Genomic DNA, 20,846 nt, shown 5'->3' with positions numbered 1-20,846 from the left:
AGCCCTAATTAAGCAAAAATAAAAAAAAGAAAAAGAACGAACAAGAGAAGAAGAATAAGAGGAATAATAAGAAGAAGAAAAGAAGAAGAGGAAGGGGGCCAAGCAGCCTCGCCTCTGTCGGCCGTTGGCGTCCCTTTGTCGAGAGAGAGCGCTCCGCCACCTCGGGCTGCTGCATAGGAGAGAGAGACAATTTTAACTTTTAAGAGAGAGGGTCAGGCACGAGAGAGAGGGTCGACTGCCCCTGCTGCCGAAGAGACGCCTCCTCTTGACGCCGAAGGTAGTGGTGCCGCCATCTGCCGCTCCAGCGAGCCCTTGCACAAAGAGAGAGACCAGCACGATGCGCCCGTCGATGCATTTTTTCCGTCTCCTCTGTTCTTGTTTTTTTTGTAACAGGGGGGAGGTGGATCGAAAATTACAAACATTTATGGACACGATGGACGCACGAAATGCCATCCGCGGTGTCCAACATTTGTCGAATTTGGTTGTTTTCAGTGGGAACGGTGTATCAAACATGCCCTTGTGGTATTAGATCTATTAAACCCAAGAACAGATTTCCACCTGTTCTCTCTAATAGCACGGCATTGTGCACAATCTTCATGACAAATTACCCAGTCACCATAAATGTAAAGTAAAGATATGAAGGGATTTTCCAATGGAGAGACACTCATATACCTGACCAGTTTATCGTTCGGAAAAGAAAAGAAAGGAGATCCAAAACCTAACGTACATAGCTGACATCACTCAAATCAACTACAGGGGGTGGATCACAAGCATACTGTCAGAAGGTGTGCCTGAATTGATTGTTGGATTAGAGACGACAAGAGAAGAGAAGTAATTGAAGCTTTTGCACAAGTGAGTGAGTTTCAGCTTGTGCAACAAATGATTGCACGTAAGAAATATATGGATTCGCTGAATGATTATGTTACCGTCACAGACAGGGCTAAAGACTTGTCTTCTTCAAAGTCTTGAACATGGTTATAAACCCTTTGTTACAGGCACACTAAAATCACATGTGCCAACTCACCTGTCAGCACTCAATAATGTGGTCTATGGTCTTCTTGTGCTGGCCCTGCCTCAAATAATCAGTTTTTCTTGGTTTGTTTGGGTGGGTAGCGCGAAGGGAGTAATAAAAACCATAATTATTCATGAGTTGGCATATGGGCAGAGATGGAAACTGGATACAGATAGAAGGTACAACATGACAGAGTTGGTTGTATTTTGATTATGGAAAGGTTCCCTGGGATCCTATGTGGGTGCCTCTACGATCATCTTGCGGTAGCGGTTTCCTTAAGCACTATGTTTTTTCCTTTTCTCAGTACTCTTTTTCCTTAGACAGTCTGGGAAACGAGATGAGCAGTTCATGGCTTGGTTTGTGAAGAACTCGTTCAAACTCATTGATGAGGCTCAGTATGTCAAACGAACTCAGTTCGTATAGGCTTGTTAACTAATAATAAATATGTTTTACATATATTTTACATCATAAATAACAGATATGGTTGAAGTTTTTGGCTTGTAAGCAATAAGTTTAGAGTCGATCATATTGCTTATTGCTTTGAAACAATGCATTTATTTTGTAAACAAGTCAGTTTGAACTTAGCTTAGTAGGTTTGGAGTCCAATTTATATTTACTTTGATATATATAGTCAGTTTGACCTTTACTTGTTAGGTTTGGAGCTTTACTTAGTAGGTAAGGTCTGGCTCAAAAGTCTACATTTTTCCAAAACAAACGCTGAAAACCCAGAAAAAAAAACTCAATTTCGGACTTCGCACCTCTCTCTCTAAACAAACTCTCCCACCTTTTTTCCTCTTTTTTTTCTTTTTCTTCATCTTCTCTTTATGCAAAGCCCTTCACATGCTTCATCTTTCTTTGAGGGTTTCACTTTCCTCCTTAGTGTGAAAGATGCAGGAGAAGAGGGACATGGATGATGAAGAGTTTAGCTTGCAGAAGGTTCAAGTTCATGATCATAATATATGATGGTGGGATGGATATTTTCATCCTCCAATCTTCTATTATGTTAAAAAGCTTCTACCTTTTCTTTAAGGATGACTTGGTGGGTTGGAGCTCAAAATTTATTATGATAGCTGCCAATAATATTTGGTTTGATAGTTCTCTCTTGTCCAATAGATTTCATGATGACGGGAGAAAGGTAACAGTGAGTATGGTCGGGGCTAGATGAGGAGGTAGGGGTGGAAAATAGAGAACATGGTGTTGGATCATTATTCAGATCACGATATAAAACATGATATAAATAAGGAAATATAACAATATGGACATCATGATTAACAAACGATCGAAACAATAACAGGGAGCGAGCATATCGGTTTTTACATAACACCAAAATCCAGACAACATCACATGAACAACCAGATACATAGAACACAATAAAAACAACGAAAGCATGTTAATACTGTGTAAAAGGCTAAGGCGTATGAAAGTACTCTCCTTAGAGAAGATTCGCCCCCACATATAGTGCAAACAGGGTCCGGCGTCCTTCCCCCAGGATACAATAGCCTTGACGATCAGAACCGGTGCACTCCGACGGTTCGTCCTTCGAAGACAACCTCTACGAACCGAAGTTGCAGAAAAATCCCTTTTCAGGATAACTCAGAAGAGAGAAAAAGCAACAGGGAAAGAGAAAACGAAGAGCCTTTTTTTCCCCTCAGAATTATTCGTAAAGCATCCGAGAAACCCCAGCCCTAACCATAGAATCTGAGACATCAAGACCCGTTAACGAACTTCGAAGAGTCGAGATCCGTTACGAAATCTGAAGAGACAAGACTTTTTAATGGACACGAACTACGAAGAGTCGTGACCCGTTGTCATTTCTCATAACCCATAAAAGCATCCAAATACACACAGAAACTTTGGTCAAAACGGTACTTTGGTCTTGATTTGATATGGCCCTAAAGGGCCAATTACCCGAACCCGGCTCGGCACGGCGGGTGGGCGCGCGCGCTCGTGTGTGTGGTAGTCATCCTAACCTTTTGTTCTTAGGAACAAGTGCAAGAGTTTACATGTAGGTTATAAAGCCTACAACGAACTCAAACACCGTCAATATGGGACTATTCTATGTCATCAAGTCCAACCTTTTTCAAACAACCCATGTTTTCATATTTGAATTCTCTCACCTCCTCTTTTTACATCCAACATTCCTCCACAAATTCAAAGAATGAAAATGAGAGGAAACCAAGATGCAAAATGGGATAATCTGCAACAAGACATATCATGCTTTCAGCAATGGTACCTTCCGATTTGAATCACTACCTTAGTTGACTAACTTTACCCTCACAGGAACGAAGTGAACTGAAGTCTTGAACTTGAACCTTTGGTGTAGGAGTGTCAATTAGCAACAACATGATAAAAGTTCTGGTTGTAATATTTAGGGGCGGCGTGATAAAGACGATGCGCCCAAATCCTGTTTCATGAGTGACTTCAGGAATAACCCAATTTCTTAAACTGCGGCCACACAGTCACACTCACATAGGTGGGCTTCTGTAGAGATGCACAACTAACATCTCGCCTAGAAGACTTTGAACTCATTAAGAGTTTTAACTCTTCCTTAACTTGCAGCTACAACACCTTTCCAGAGTAATCAGGGAAACAAACATAGATACATAGTATCTTATAGATAAGGTGCTATCCAATTCACCCTACAGTTTGTTATTACCACATTGAACCTACTTTGTGCGATCTCCACTCAGATAGGTTGGGTTTCTACTGTAGATGAACTACTGATGGGTTTCAGTCCCATCTCCTCTCTGGATTTCAGGACTAATGACTTATCTGGTTCTTTTGTTAATGGATCAGCTGTGTTCTCTATGGATCCAACATAGTCCACAACAACCACTAACTGAGACACCAGTTCCCTTACATATTTTATTCTGACTTGGATGTGTCTTCTTTGCTTTTGATTATATTTTGTGTTTTTTAATCTTTGCAATTGTGGTCATATTGTCACAATGTACATATATTGCAGGAATTGGTTTGCTCATTAAAAAAAGTTTCTCAAGAAGTCCCTTTAACCATTCAGCTTCCAATCCTGTGATATCTAAAGCGCAGAGTTCAACCTCAAAAGTAGACCAAGACAAGATGGTCTGCTTTACTGATCTCCAGGCGACTGCGCCGCCACCCAAGGTAAATACATACCCTGTCACGCTATAACTTCTAGAGTTCATGGCTATCCAGCTCACATCACTATATTCCTCAAGAACTGCAGGGAATCTCTTGTAATGCAAACTCAAGAAAATAGTTCCTTTCAGGTATCTAAGTACCCAGTCCAATGCCTTTCAATGAGTGCGATTTGGACAACTTGTGTATCTACTTAATTTTGTCACGGAGAACGAAATATTTGGTCTCGTGCAATTTGCTAGATACATCAAACTTTCAATAATCTGGGAATACCTTAATTGAGACACAAGAACACCAATCATATTCTTATGAAGAGGAATAAAAGGGTCATATGGAGTTGCTACAGATCTCCCTTGGTTATAGTCAAATTTCTCAAGTACTTTTTCAACAAAGTGAGATTGAGAAATGACTATCCCCTCAGCTGAACGAGTCAGCTTTAAGCCTAAGATCACACTTGCAACACCCATATCCTTCATATCAAACTTACTACTAAGAAATGACTTTGTCTCATTCATAATTTCCATATTGGAACCAAACAAAAGAATATCATCTACATACAGGCATAAAATAATACAACCATCACTTTTAACTTTGCAATAAACACATTTATCAGATTCATTGACAACAAAGCCAAATGATAAAATAATATTATCAAACTTCTCATGCCATTATTTAGGGGCTTGTTTTAGTCCATATAATGACTTAACAAGTCTACAAACTTTTTTTTCATTACAAGGAGCCACATAACCATCAGGTTGATCCATATAAATCTCTTCTTCAAGATGGCCATGCAAGAAAGCGATCTTCACATCCATTTGATAGACCAAAAGATCATAAATAGAAGCCAGTGCAATAAGCACCCTAATTGTGGTCATCCGAGTAACCGAAGAATAGGTTTCAAAGTAATCTATTCTCTTTTTTTGTTTGAACCCCTTGACAACCAGTCTTGCCTTGTACTTGTCAATGGATTCATTTGGTTTCAACTTCTTCTTAAAGATTCATTTGCATCCAATAGTGAAACTATCACGAGGGAGGTCAACTAATTCCCAAGTGCCATTAGAGACAATGAATAAGTGATAAAATCACTTTCCAAATCCTTGGTAATCCGTGGTCTCTTACTCCTTCTAGGTTCAACCACTTTCTCAGACTCAATGGGTCTACGATGAGAACAAGATGGTTCTACCCCTACATCTGTCATCCTTTCCACATGTTCGAGAATGGAACCAGAAGTTGAAGGTATAACTAAAGAAGAAAGATTCTGAGGTACACCAACTTTCATGAGAAATACATCATCAAAGAATGTAGCTTCTCGAAACTCAACAATAGAGTTTACATCTATACTCGATATCTTAGACTTAATTACTAAGAACTTGTAGGCACAGGTGTTCTCTATATAACCCAAAAAGACAACATCTACTGTTTTATGATCCAGCTTCTTCCTGTTGTGCTCTGAGACAAGTACCTTTGCAAGGCACCCCCATACTTTAAGGTATTTCAAGCTCGATTTCCTATTTCTCCAAAGTTTACAAGGGCTACTGTCCTTATGCTTCTGAGGAACTCTATTCAAAATATGACAAGTCGTATTCAAGGCATCCCCCCATATATAAATAGGTAATCCAGAACTCACAAGTAGCGCATTTATCATGTCAGCTAAGGTTCCATTTTTTCTTTCTGCAATCCCATTAGATTGAACATAATATGGAGCAGTAAACTCATGAACTATGCCAACAAATTTGCAATATTCATTGAGTTTATTAGAGGTATTTTCTCTCCCTCTATCAGACCTCAGTCTTTTTAGTTTTCTACCAGATTGTGTTTCTACTTCATTTTTAAAAATAAGAAATTTATTAAAAGCTTCATCTTTTGATTTTAGTAGATACACATAACAGTATTTAGTCCCATCATCTATAAAAGTGATAAAATATTTTTTATGATTTCTAGTTAACACTCCATTAAACTCACAGATATCTGTGTGCACTAGATCTAATATTTTAGAATATCAAACAATCATATGAAATGGTTTCCTACATTGTTTTGCTTGCACACAAATTTCACATTTTTTACTTTTATCAATGGAATGCTCAGGAATCATTTTCAAGTTCATCATGCGTTTCACAGAATTGAAATTCACATGACCTAATCTATTATGCCACAAATCAGATGATTCTATGTTATATGCAACATTAGACAATGAATCAAAAGAAACATCATTTTCTAATTTATCACTGCAAACATGTTCAACACGAAGTTTAAACAAACCATCATCTAAATACCCCTTACCAATAAAAGTTCGAGAATGTAAAATAACAACTTTATTACATTTAAAGTTAGATTCATAACCCTCTCTAACAAGATATGAACCACTTAAAATGTTTCTTCTAACTACATGCACATGGTGCACTCTGTGTAAAGATATAACTTGTCTTGAAGGAAACTTCAGATCCACGCGTCCAATCCCTAACACTTTTGCAGCCGTTGAATTGCCTATAGTCACGAATCTGCCTGCAACAGCCTGGTATGAGACAAAGACAGACTTATCAGCACAAATGTGCACATTAGCCTCAGTGTCAACCAACCACTCAGTTGACTCATAAACGTGATAGATTTGTGTGTTAATAGAAACATACCCAGTACTGGTCCCAACGACCTTAGTCACCATGTTGACTTGAGGCGTTCCATCTGTGGTCCCATGAGCTTTGGCCTTCTTGGAAGGACATTCCTTAGCCTAGTTCCCAATCTGCCCACAGTTCCAGCACGATTTGTTCTTTGCCTTTTTCTAGATTTTGGTTTTAGGTTTAAACTGTTTTTTATTACAAATTTCAGTTTTTGTCCTTTGCCCTTAAAAGATACAGTCATCATGTTCACCTTAGGCTGTTCAGTTGGCATCATGACCTGTTTCTGGCTTCTATGCTCTTCTTCAATGACAATGGCTACCATAAGATCATCTAGGGAGATCTTCCCCCTACGGTGCTTGAGAGACATACCAAAGTCTACCCAAGACTTAGGAAATTTCTCCACGATGGTCATAACTTGAAACTTCTCAGGAAGTTTCATTTCAGCCTTAGCCAAACTATGGAGCAACAACAGAAACTCGTGTGCCTGCTCAGTGACCGACTTGCCCTCTACCATCTGATATTTCAGAAACTTGGCAACATAGTACTTTTCAAGACCTTGGTCTTCGGTATTGTACTTTTTGTCAAGTTGATCCCATAGGCCCTTAGCAGTGGTAGACGAAGAGCAGTATACATCAAACAACGTGTTGGACAGAGCCAACAATATGCATTCACGACATATACTGTCCTTTTCTTTCCACTCTACAGCCGTAGTGACCGCAGCAAGGTCAAGGTCAATATAAAAAACTGAATGACAGTCGATTTTTAGAACAGACAACAACCCTATTGTAGTGAACCAGATTTTCATGCGTTGCTGCCAACGCTTGGAATTCTGACCGGCAAACTTTTCTGCCATACCGAACATATCCACTTTTGGTACAAATGCAGAAGAAGTCGACATGCTTAGAAACTTCTCTAAGACTGTTGAATCGTTATTTAGATCACGCAGTTTCACAATCATCATCATGATATAAAACATGATATAAATTAGGAAATATAACAATATGAACATCATGATTAACAGACGATCGAAACAATAACAGGAAGCGAGCATATCAGTTTTTACATAACACCAAAATCCATACAACAGCACATGAACAACCAGATGCATAGAACACAATAAAAACAATGAAAGCATGTTAATACTGTGTAAAAGGCTAAGGCGTACAAAAGTACTCCCCTTAGAGAAGATTCGCCCCCACATATAGTGCAAACAGGGTCCGACGTCCTTCCCCCAGGATACAATAGCCTCGACGATCAGAACCAGTGCACTCTGACGGTTCGTCCTTCGAAGACAACCTCTATGAACCAAAGATGCAGAAAAATCCCTTTTCGGGATAACTCAGAAGAGAGAGAGAGCAATAGGGAAAGAGAAAACGCAGAGCCTTTTTTTTTCCTCAGAATTATGCGTAAAGCATCCGAGTAACCCCAACCCTAACCACGCTTTTATAACCCACGAACGGTTACAAAATGTGGTAGGAGCCCGTTATGGAATTCGAGGCATCGAGGCCCGTTAACGGACTTCGAAGAGTCGAGATCCGTTACGGAATCTGAAGAGACAAGACTCTTTAAAACATCCAAATACACACAAAAATTTTGGGCAAAAAGGTACTTTGGTCTTGATTTGATATGACCCTAAAGGGCCAATTACCCGAACCCGAATCCAAACCCGGCTCGGCTCGGCACAGCACGACGGGCGGGCGTGCACGTGTGTGTGTGTGGTAGTCATCCCAACCTCTTGTTCTTAGGAACAAGTGTAAGAGTTTACATGTAGGTTATAAAGCCTACAACGAACTCAAACACCATCATTATGAGACTATTCCACGTCATCAAATCCAACCTTTTCCAAACACCCCATGTTTTCATATTTGAATTCTCTCACCTCCTCTTTTTACATCGAACACATGGTGGTGGTGATTATGCACGTGATAGAGGCAACGGTTCTACATATGATGGTGCTGGTGACTATGTATATAATGGTGACAGTTGTTTATAGTTTAAGTGCAAATTCACTGCTCGAGGTAGGGCCGGCTGGCCTCTGAGATTTGAGGCCACCGCCTAGAGTTTTCTATTTTGGAGAGGCCTCAAATTTGGAGTGAACTTTATTGATGTCTAGTGCAGGAAAGGAGTTTGTTTTGTGTGAGTTTGTTCATCTAGTTTGATGGTGTCTATTTGCATCGTATGAATTGGAATGTATTGAAAATGTTGTTTCGTTTATGTGATTTTAGGAAAAGAAAGCATTATTAGCACATTAGATGATTTTATGAGTCTTTTAAAGTCTGTTTTTTCAATTTTATGCTCCAACAAGACAATAGTTCCATTTGAAGTGTGGTTTTACCTTCATAACAGATGTTTAAATTAGTAAATATGGAGGATACTAAGAATTTAAGAAAAAAAGGTGCAACCCTTTTAATAAATAATAGAATTTTTATGTACAATGAAAAAATTTAAAAACACAATTTCTTGTAGTGATTTTAAGGGAGAAAAGTGTTAGATTATATAGTGGTTTATTTTTTTATAAAAAGATTAAATTTTGTATATGAGAAAAACACATATCTAACCAATTTGTTTTGACCAATCAAGTTTTTAGTAATAAGAAAAGTTAAATTTAAAATTTATTTTTACAATTTAACAAAGAAAATCACTTGATTATATAATAATTTATATATTCTTTACATAATTAGATACAATATCACTTTACACCTATAAACTAATAAATCATAATATTAAGTATATAGACTAGAGAGGTATAACAATAAAAAATATCACTTAAATAAGAAGTTTCAATGACAATTTGTACAAGACTCCAACACATACCAGGTGGGCATAACCCCCCACATGGTTCAGTTAAGAAGAGGTTGCACTCGTTGTAGAGTGGCAAGTCGGATCGTCTCTTTAGGGAACCAAATTAAGGCACTTAATTTCACTTACAAACTCACTTTATTAATATTTCAAAAAAAAAATACACTGTTTATGAATTATAATGCAAATAAAAAAATACAAAAGCAAAAGTAAATCCTAATATAAACTCAGGACCACTTTCATGCACGATCAAGAAACTTCAATTGATATCCCCTTTGATAACTTAATCAATAAACACTTAATAACTTAATCAACTAAACCTTTCTGATAAAACACTTAATTAAACCAAAAAAAAAATGCACCAACTTCAAAGCATAAATGAAAATGAAAAAAAATTACTAAACTATGCTGAACTATGCAAATTACCGAAAAATAGCTAAAACAAGGATTATTCGAGTTGGACATACTATGGGCAAGGTCAAAACAGATTGAATCAATGTCAATTTCAGTTGAGGCCTAGCTTAAACATTAAACTTACATATCCAACTTACCTCTGGACTAAACTCTATAAAAAACTAAGTCAAAAACCAATAAAAAGGACAAAATTACCCCTACCATTATGAAATAAAGATTGCAGTTTGACAAAAAAACCATTTTTTGAAAACAAGATGGAGACACAATCAAATCAACTATAAATGAGATGAAACTTTCCAGAATTTAAGTTAACATCTTAACGAAACTTACTTTGAGTCCAAACTCCACATAAAACCACAAAAAATGCTGACCCAAAGTCTAACAGAATTCTAATGATTTTCTACAACTATACTATTATTAACTACACTTTAACTATAATTAACACAATTGAAAATCTAATTAAACGCAACTAAATCAAAGTAAATTAATGCTAAAACAGAAGCTTAACTACTACTATTTTATTCTAAAATATGAAATAAATAAAGAAAAATAATTATACTAATGAAAACATGTAAAACTAAATTATCTATACTAACTACAATATTAACAATAATCGAATAACTAATAACTAAAAAGTACCAATTAAACTACTTAAAGCAAATGAAGACTAATTAATTCAGCAATTGAAACAGATAAATAATGATAATACAAATCAATTAAATAAAAATAATAAATTAAAATTGAGCCATCTAAATTAATCTATCTAACTAATTAATATCTAAGAAACCCACAACTAGGCTAATTAACTTAAACTATTCAATTAAAGTAATTAACAAAAACAAACAAGAAAGTAAATATCTAAACCAGATCATAACACACATTAGAAACTAATCATATTATAAACTTACATCACAAACTTTCTAGACACTTAATTATCTAAATTAGAAATTAAATATTCAAGAAACATGGAAACTACCTAAGCAAATACTACTTACCAATTGAACACACAAGAATTCTAATTTAGCAACTTCTTAAAACTAATTGCATAACCAAGAAATTTAGCAACTAATCTAAGCTACTACAGAAAGGAAATCACTTAATAACCTTAATAAAATTAAGCTAAGACGAGAAATAATTTTAATTATAAAAAAAGACTAAAAACACAAATTTGAAGAGACTTTATTTTTAACATATAAAACTCAATTTTCTAAAGGAAAAATAAAAGAAGAAACATACCCTAAAATGAACCTAATAAATTAGGAAAAAATGCATACACGACTCCTTTGAATCCTAGGAAAACACAGAAACAAACCAAAAAATTCAATGTATTCTAGCCTGGAAAAATCGGGGATCAGAGTTGGGTTGGATCTTTATTATGCGGAAACTGGTTTTGTAAAATCACAATAGAAACCCTGATAAAATGTTGACATCTCTTCAACGACTGATCCAAATAATCCTAAATTTGGACTGTAGACTCTAGACACATACACTAAACTACTCACAAAAATTCAGCCCAAAATGACTTCGAGATTGGCGTGGACAAGCAAAAAAGGTTGCTATTCTGTTTCAGGCCTGTCGCCTGACAAGTTCTAGACAGATTCGGTTCTTTAATCTACCACCAATATTTCGGCCAAAGAAATTACTCAAAATTTATTTTTCCTACTAATATGACAAATTAAATTGATAGAAAAAAATAAAAAAAAATTAATTACTACAAAAAAAAAGGTAAAACGATTTTTGAAAACATAATAGAAATCTAATTATGCAAAATTCTAATTATGCAAAAATTTAATTACTCTATTATGAAAGAAAGAAACAAATTTTTTTTCTAAAAAAAACTAAATCAGATAAAAACATGAGGAAATAAGATCTAATCCTAAATATCTAAACTACGATGCAACAAAATAAATAAATATGCAAAATAAATCAAGATGCACAACTCTAATTATACTCGATCTTAACTACAAGCAGTGGGTGAGAAGACACACCTCGAGAGCTGTCTGACAAGTTTGGGAAAGAAGAGAGTGGTCCAAGGCTTTGAAAATCATGCAAACGTCTCTTAGATCTGCTGCTGCACAAGTTCTCTTTGCTGGATCTGAGGCTAGACCCGAATCAACGAGGAGGGAGATCGATGCAGAAGCATAGAGAGCCGACGATTGCAAAGGAAGAAGATTCTCGACCACCGGCTATGAAGGTAGATGGTGTTCTTACGCCAAATCCAAATAAGAAGCTCCGACCACATAACCTGTAATAAAAACACAGCAAAGCACACAAACCACAAAAAAAACATGAAAAGAAATAAAAAAAAGAGAAGAAGAAGAAGAAACATGAAGAAGAAAAAGAAGAGATCAATGGAGAGGAAGAAAACGGTTTTGGAGAAGAAGGAGGAGGAGAAGGAGAAGGAGAAGAAGGGGCGTGAATCCCTAGGCCTGAACGATTTATTCTAATGGTTAAAATTAGTTTTTATAATGCATATTTAATAAAAAATCTAAAACATACCTAAGTTAAAAAATATTTAAAAACACTACCTAAATTCTAAAAATTCACAAATTACCTCTAGGTGTCACTTTTAGAGGGTTTTTTTCTAAAATTTCTCACCTTGGATGTTTGGATCTAGAATTAGATTGACTTTGGGTTTGGTCCAAGGTCCAAGATGAAAGCTTTAGATCGAATCTGGATTCAAACTACCTTGAAAACCGATCGAATTTCTTGAAATGACTCTATCTTTCTCATTTTAAACCAGTTTTGAGTGAAATTCGAACCGTAACTTCTTTATATCTAATGCAATACAAACATGATTATTTATTATATATAAACACATATAAATACATAAATTTATAATAAAAATAATATACATTTCATGCATCATCATGTTGCACTTAACACACGATGGCTTCCCTAGGTGAGCTGCAGGAGTTCAAGAAGTGAGCATACTTTTGGCTCACCAGCATCCTCCATCTCAAAGATGAAATGGCAATAAATGTAGAGATAGTTATGCATGGGAACCAAATGAATGGCCCATACTCATCATCTTTGAGGAAGACCACATGGAGCAACCTGAATCACATTCTAGTATCGAAAGGCATAAAGGGCTTCTCAACACCCACAGTCACTAAGGGACTTCTAATTGCATTTGTTACTTCAGCACTCTTAAATCCCACCACTTTGGGGAATAGCTTTTCAGTTGAAGGATATATTGCATCTCCCCCCCCCCCCCCACAAAAAAAAAAAGAGATAGAGATCAGTATGAAGTACCATGCCTTTTTTATTTTATTTTGATAAGTAGGATGAGGGGAACATCACCTAAGTGTGAAGTACCAACTTGCTCCAAAGGTTTTGTCCAAAATTATGGTCTTATACTAACACAAAGGAAATGCCTTGTGTTTTTGCAGGAACGACTAAAATTAATCAAATGTTGGGCATTTTTTTTTTGAAAGGCAAGCTGGGGTAAGGCAGACCCTACCATGATCCATTAACCATAAAACAAACATTACATGAAGCTATATGTGATCCCTTAACAGGGACTAGTTTGAGGGGTGGTCCTTCGAGGACTTGTGAAGCCCCCCTCAAGCCAATTTGGTTAGTTGTTTCACTTTTGATGTAGAAGTAAATCTAGATTTTTGTATACAAAATGAGTCAAAACTATACAAAATTTGACTGTGGGCTCACGCCCCCCAACACCCTAAAATTTGACTGTGGGCGCAGTCCACCACCGACCCTAACTGTTTGGTGCCTTGTCTAGTGGGAGGCCCCTTTGCGCTTGAAAGGGCTGGGAAGGCCCCTCACAATGCCCTTGTTTTCTTTGCCCGACAGTCATTTGGGGAGACCATGGTGTTGTTCTTGGATCAGATACGGATATTTGGATCTTCTTTAGGATGATCCAGTCCAGATGGAACAAACCGGGTCCTTTTCTGTTGGGCTGGTTCCCCTAAGTGAGAGGGGAAAGTGGGAGGCAAATCTGGTTCTCTTGCAACCAATTCCCAACCCTGGTTCCACTTTTTTTAGAAATTTGTACCTCTGGCCTTGTGTCTTGGGTAGGGTAGCTGATGGAGATAGGTCAGGGGCCAGTTGTCTCATCCTGGGGCATGCTGTTGTTGAAGTGTCCTTTCTTATACAGGTCTAATGCTGGCATCGACTGGGGGTGTCGTGTCTACCATGGGCTTTAAGAGCGGCTGGGCCCGGAGAGGACATGGGCTGGGTTTTGGCATGGTTCATGCCGGGCTCGGGTTTGAAGGCAGCCCATGACCCGGTCTATTGACTCAACTGGCTAACGTACCCAAATCCATTTATAAAAAGTAATAATTAACAAGTTCTCAACTTTTCATGCATTCGAGTTACTATGCAATACTTAATTTTTAAAAAATTTATATGATTAAAAAATCTAAAGCCCATCTGACGGAGTCAGACGAAGCCGGTAGCTCCCAGGCTGAACTGGCTAAGGCATATAACAGCTTGAGTCTAAAACCTTCGCCCAAACCCTGCTCATGGTGGGCTAGGTCGGCTTCGCCCATCAGACAGCTCGGCCCATTGCCCACCCCTACGAACCACAGTTCAGATAGATGGATCCTATAGGGATACTTCAAGCCGGATGGGGGAAGCAGGTGTCTGTGACTGGAGTCTTCCCAACCACTAGGGATGGCAGTGGACGGGGGGAAAGCAGGGCCCTGCCCCGCCTTGCACCATTTGTACCGGGGATGAAGGTTAAAATCCATCTCCGCATGGGGATGAAGTCGGGGATGGACTTACGCTTTCTCCCGCCCCGCCCCATCCTCAATTCTTCTAAAGGATGACAATAGACCGAGGGAAAATGGGCCCCGCCTTGCTTCACCCCTGTTTGGACCGGAGATGGAAGACATGAAACGGGGATGGAGGCGGGGGTGGAGGTTAAAATTCATCCCCATGAAGGGATGAAGACGGGGATGAAGGTTCGAATTTTGAGACAGGGGGATGGAGACCTTGTCCCCCGCCCCAGGCGGGGGTGGAGGTTAAAATTCATCCCCATGCAGGGATGAAGATGGGGATGGAGGTTCGAATTTTGAGACGGGGGGATGGAGAGTCGGAGACCTTGTCCCCCGCCCCGGTCCATTGCCAACCCTACTAGCCACGTCGATATTAGGAAAAGTCCATCCTTGAGGGTGGAGAACGTTAGACTTGTCCTTGGTGCCATAGAGCTTTCAGAGTTTCGAACATGTAGTGGTACTGCATCCTCCCATCTTGTAGGCCACCTGGGAAGCCCGCTATCACCGTCCATCGCTGTTCGTAGCGAGTCTCTGGAATTACAATACGCTGTTTTTGGTGGTCTGTCATGCTTCTGCAGGTCCTGATGGGGGTGGTCTCCTCTTTCCTCCGACCGTCAACCACTTGCAGGGTAAGTGAGGATGTTGAAGAGAGGAGTAATGGAGAGTTAATGCTGTTGTTCGCATCCTTCAGGGGTTTCATGTGGTAGGTGGAGGCTTGAGAGACATTTATCCTTGCGCAACGCAACTGTGGGGTTCTTGCGGTGTAGCTTTATATATACAATGGGTCTTATAAATACTCACAGTTGGTTGTGTTGAACAAACAGCAGCCTCAGGCAGGAGCAGTTGGTGTTCACCTTGTGTTGGGACGTTGCAAGTTCAACCCCAAATGGTATGGTTATTTAACTGGTAGGGGTCTGCCTAACCCCAGCTTTCTCTGTCGAAAAGACAAAAAAAAAAAAACAGCCTGTAACCTGGACGATGGGCAGTAGTTATGGTGTGAAGTTTTGGGACCAACTTCTTATTGTATAAACTATAAATATCTGTGTGGTTTTAGCCTTGGATGGATTGAATGGAAGAAATAAGACTTGCACCATGTTGATGGATGTTTTGCTTTTGTTGAGTCTGATGTAAGCTGCTCGGTTCAGGTAAAAGGGGCAACCCGTATACTTGAACTGTAATCACCTGCAGTCAAAATTGTGAATGAAGTAAATGCGTTGAACTTTTTTTTGTTCACCCTACAAGCTTTTGTGATCGGCAAGCGAGCTGACAAGTAGGCTTGCGGCGGTGGGAAGAACCGTCGCGCTGAGTTGGTCCATTAAAGAAAATAGGCCCATGACAGTAGACATGATGAATAAAAATAGTGTGGACCACTTTAGCACTTAGTACATGTAAACCCACCCATCCCATCATCATCATCTTTGATGTATTCAGCAAATCATTCAACCATATAATATATCTTGCAAATCTCAAATGAGATGAAAAAGAAAAAGGCATTACGAGGTAGGTTACCAAAAACTGCTTCTATGGTGCCTTGGAACACACTAGGGCAGAGAAAAAAAAGTGAAAACCAACTAACTTTGGACCTGAAATGCATCATATTCAAGCAAAAGGGAGGATGATTATTTATGGGCTGTGCAATTTACATGCCAAAAACAACTATTTACAAAACCCCCGCAGCTTATTCAGAGGAATTCATGCTGTGTTGGTGAACCTCCTCAGCCTCTCCAGTATGCTCGCAGCTTTTCTCCTCGCCCTCGATGTGCCGTTCTGCGAGAGAAGCGAGATGGTGCCGTTTTCATTCTCCTCCTCCCTCACCTCTTTCAGCTTGGTCCTGTCGTTCCAGCAAACCGAGTAAAGGACTGCTACTGCATTCTCCCTGTTACGCCCGGAGGTGCTCTCCCTTATGATATCCAACAGGATCTGGATCCCTCCGTTCCTGCCAATATCATCGAGAGCCTGCTGGCTACTTGAAAGTATCGCGAGGATCGCCAAGGATTCGTCCACGAGGGCGGCGGACTCATCCATGATTGTTTTGAGAAGAACGCGGACGGCCCCTTCGTCGACCGCTCTCGTTTTGTTATCATGCATTATGCACAGGTTGAAAATAGCTGCTGCTGCATCCTTCTTTGCCATGGAGCTTCCTTGTTCAAGGAGTTCTACCAGAGGACCAATTGCGCCAGCCTCCCCAATCTTGACCTTATTGGCATCCAGCGTCGACAACGTGAAAAGGGCGGCAGCAGAATTGCTTCTAGTCTCCATGCTCCCTTTATTCAGGCCTTTTATGAGGAGGGGGATGGCTTCTGGCGTCTCCACAACAAGCTTCTTGTTCTCATCATGGATAGAGAGATTCAAAATTGTAGTCACCACATCCTCTTGGACTTCAGGATGATGGTCGGAGTCCGCACGAGATAACAGGGAGAGCAACAAGGGGATAGCGTCCGGAGTCTCGCCCAGAAGCGCACGGAACGAGGGCATGCGCTTGGTGAGCAATCGGAGCTCCTTTGCTGCTTGTTTTTGTTCCTCTACGGAAGGGAAAGCTATCTTCTCAAGCAACGAGTCAAGGTGGATGCGTTCTCCCTGTGTAATTCCTTCTTGGTAGACTTCCCCTGTCCCATTATGAGGAGCTGGTAGTTCTATTGCTTGGCTTTCACACCACTGTTGTATCATGTTCCTGACCAAGTAATTTGGAGTGAGGATCAAATGTGATAGAACCTGCTGTGTCCGAGGGCATGTCCTGTGCCCTGCATTTAACCAGGCTTGTATATAAGCTCGGTCATATGTCTGCAAGAGAACAAAAAACAGAACCTCATGAAGTAATATGTAAAAAACAGCCTAATTGCAGATGACATATATATCATGCCTCGTGTAGAGAACCAAATATTGCATTAGAACAACATTTCGAGCCTCATAAATTCGAGTGAATAATCTGATTAATATAAAGGGAAAAAGAAAAACAACCAAGCCAATAAAAAGAAAACAAAATAAAAGGAATCTTGACAAACACTGTTTAGAGGAATAAGGGGTAGTTTAGAGCAAATTTTCATTGAAGAGACAGATGAAACAGGAAAGTACCACCCAAAGATTTATGACCATTAACAAATCGTCACTATGCAAAATTAACAGTTATTAAGATACGGAGATCGACACCCCAATTAAGACTAAAAGACCCGGAAATCAGGTACTCTCAAATATTACTATTTGTAACCATCCATGTCATGCTACTTCTAAGGAACAAGCAGGACCCGACAGCAACGCGATGGAGGAAGATGGATTCTTGGCTACCGCCTGAGCCGGGGTGGATGATGGTCAGCATTGTTGGAATCTACTACTCAGGGTGAAGAATTATATATCCAATCCGATTGCGCTCTGATAATTTTGTTTTTGCAGGCTATTTCACTACCTTCGAATCGATGGAGGCGAAGGAGTGGTGGATGGGCAAAAATTCTGAGGTTAATCAGCCCAGGAATCAAAGTCATAATAGACTCGGGCAGACCAGATCTTGTATCAAACCTTCAAAGGTTCTTGGAGGGGCGCTACCAAGGTCAGGACATTCCTCAAGAGGTACATACTATTTTGTCAACAGAATTCCTGTTTTTGGCCAAATTGGCGAAGGGGGATCGAAAAAGCATGGAAAGATCACCCTCCAGATTGGTCCCCTAGCGGGGAGGATACATAACTTGTAAATCTCTCACTCCTTCATATTGATACTGGTAGGGGTCTAACTAACCCCAGCTTGCCTTTCAAAAAAAAAAAAAACATTAACAAAAGAAAAGCGGACGGTCACCCAACAACGGAGAAAACCAAAAGAGAAACACATTGAATACAGGGGAGACGAGGAAGAAGGGTTTTAACTCTCTTTTCAGGTCAAACTCTCCAAGATAACGAGAATCTGTTAATACGCGGAGTTGCAGAAGCCAAGATGTAAAATTAAATATAAAGGAGATTGTTGTAATGACACCATTAAATAAAATACGTAAAAATTGTCCAAGCTTCGTCCTTCTACAGACTATGAACTATGAAGCGTTGATAGTTAAAAATCGGAATCAAAACCCTTTCTTTTTTTCAATGAAAAAATCGAAAAAAAAATCGAAGAAGGGTTTTAACTCTCTTTTCAGGTCAAACTCTCCAAGATAACGAGAATCTGTTAATACGTGGAGTTGCATAAGCCAAGATGTAAAATTAAATGCAAAGGAGATTGTTGTAATGACACCATTAAATAAAATACGTAAAATTTGTCCAAGCTTCGTCCTTCTTCTACAGAGTATGAACTATGAAGCGTTGATAGTTAAAAATCGGAAACAAAACCCTTTCTTTTTTTCAATGAAAAAATCCGAAAAAAAATCCAGATTTCAAAATTCTTGCGGAAAAAGTATCTGACAGATGTAGTCTTTTGAGACGGAGAAATCCAAACAGAAAAAAACAAAATAATGAACGACCGGTCCCTTTTCTCCACAGAAACGAATTCAAAATCGTATTTTTTCTGCATATATATACTCTTCAAAACTCCGTTTTCACACTTCAACGAAATCGTTGATAAAACCCCCGTTTTCAACCTAAATTCGTCCTCAAAACACAAAACAGTCGATAAAACCCCCGTTTTCGAGCGAAATCCGCCTCAAAACACGAATAGTCGATAAAACCCCGTTTTCGAGCGAAATTCGACCTCAAAACACGAAATAGTCGATAAAACCCTCGTTTTCCACCGAAATTCTCCCTCAAAACACAAAAACGTTGATAAAGCCACCGTTTTCGAGCGAAATTCTCCCTCAAAACCGACACTCCACAATAACCGAAGCGCAAAAACGAGAGCGAGACGATCGGAAGACGCAGAGGCGTGTTTTCAGTTTTCACCTGTCCGGTGGCCAAGATGACGGGGTCCTTCATGAGCTCCGACGATATCGGGCAGAGGAAGTGCTCGGGAACGGCGACCGCGTCGAGCTTCTGCGACAGCGTCCTCTTGAGCTTCAGGTCCCTCAGGGCGGTCAGCGTCCTGGCGATCCGGTCGAACACCTCCGCCACCCTGCATCCGTCGCCATCATCCCCTCCGTCGTCGTCCTCGGGTATCGCCCTCACAAGCCTCTGCAACTCTCGCTTCAACTCCGGCGCCTTCCCGGAAGCGCCGCCGTTCATCGCCTCAGATCTCCCCATCCCCGCCCGTCCTCCCCATCATCACCACCACCACCACCACCACCACCACCACCACCACTACCTATAGCCAAGGCTCCGTCGCCAAGAAGATGATGGCAAAACGGTAATTAAGATCAATTCCTACCCCTCTTCAGCGTGAGCCTTCTCAGTGAGAGAGAGAGAGAGTAGAGAGAGAGAGACAGAAGGACGATTTTTTATATTTCGCCGGGGAGGGCCCGATCACTCGTCTGGGCCCCACGGCGTGTCTTTTGCTCCACAATCATGGTGTTCATGCAGCGACAGCTGCCGATCCCTCTGCCCGGAAGGCTGCTTCCTCTCATAGTCATCACGCCATTTTCTTTTTTCCTTTTATATATTCGGGTCTTTTTATTTCCTCTCGGTGATTTTCCGTTTTTTCCTTTTTTTTTTTTTCTTGAAGCGACGCTTATCGATTATCATATGCCACCAGTCTGGAAGATAATTACGGATGATGCCACTTTCAGTGGTAAGTGTGGTGGTCGATTATTGGGATCATGTCCGGTGTTTTGTCGGGTTTGGGTCTGATATCCAACCGAATCTGAATCCGATTAGGTTGCAGCTTTCAATCAGAATCGGAATTCGAATCTGAATCTGAATCCAACGGGATTATAGTCTGAATCCGATTAGGTGGATTCAGTAATACATTATACACCTAAGCCTGAGCTGAGCCTGACTTGACCAGTTTAGATCTGTAACTGAGCGAGAAAAATAGGTGGTTGGATCTGGACACTAAATGGAACCAACCTGGCATTGTAACGTCGTATGAACAGAACCTGAGTATGAACTTGGACCGTCTCGGGACCGACCCTAATGATATATGTAAGTCAGGTTTGAGCTATGATTTTTGTTGGATAACCAACCTGACCTGACCCGATAATTATTTATTTACTTCCAAACAAAAAAAATTATATTTAAAATGCTTTTCAACTGACATGGGTCTTGTGTGGGCTTTCATTTTCTTGACCCAACATAACCCGAACCACA

At 39.8% G+C, this 20,846-nt stretch overlaps 1 protein-coding gene across 1 annotated transcript; it reads right to left on the bottom strand.

Annotated features, from left to right (window-relative positions):
• Nucleotides 1-16,294: 16,294 nt before the first annotated feature.
• LOC149811575 (U-box domain-containing protein 9-like) lies at nucleotides 16,295-19,858 on the bottom strand. Its single transcript, XM_089993112.1, has 2 exons — nucleotides 19,548-19,858; nucleotides 16,295-17,477 (listed from the first exon to the last, which is right to left on the bottom strand). The coding sequence occupies exons 1-2, from the start codon at nucleotides 19,842-19,844 to the stop codon at nucleotides 16,389-16,391; spliced, it is 1,386 nt and encodes a 461-aa protein (XP_089849238.1). The 5' UTR covers nucleotides 19,845-19,858; the 3' UTR covers nucleotides 16,295-16,388.
• Nucleotides 19,859-20,846: the final 988 nt, after the last annotated feature.

The sequence above is a fragment of the Nuphar pumila genome, chromosome 17, assembly GCF_984573655.1.
Source record: "Nuphar pumila chromosome 17, dmNupPumi1.hap1.1, whole genome shotgun sequence".
NCBI lineage: Eukaryota > Viridiplantae > Streptophyta > Magnoliopsida > Nymphaeales > Nymphaeaceae > Nuphar > Nuphar pumila.
Note: the sequence above shows the minus strand (reverse complement) of the source record. Positions and strands in the feature narration are given on the sequence as shown.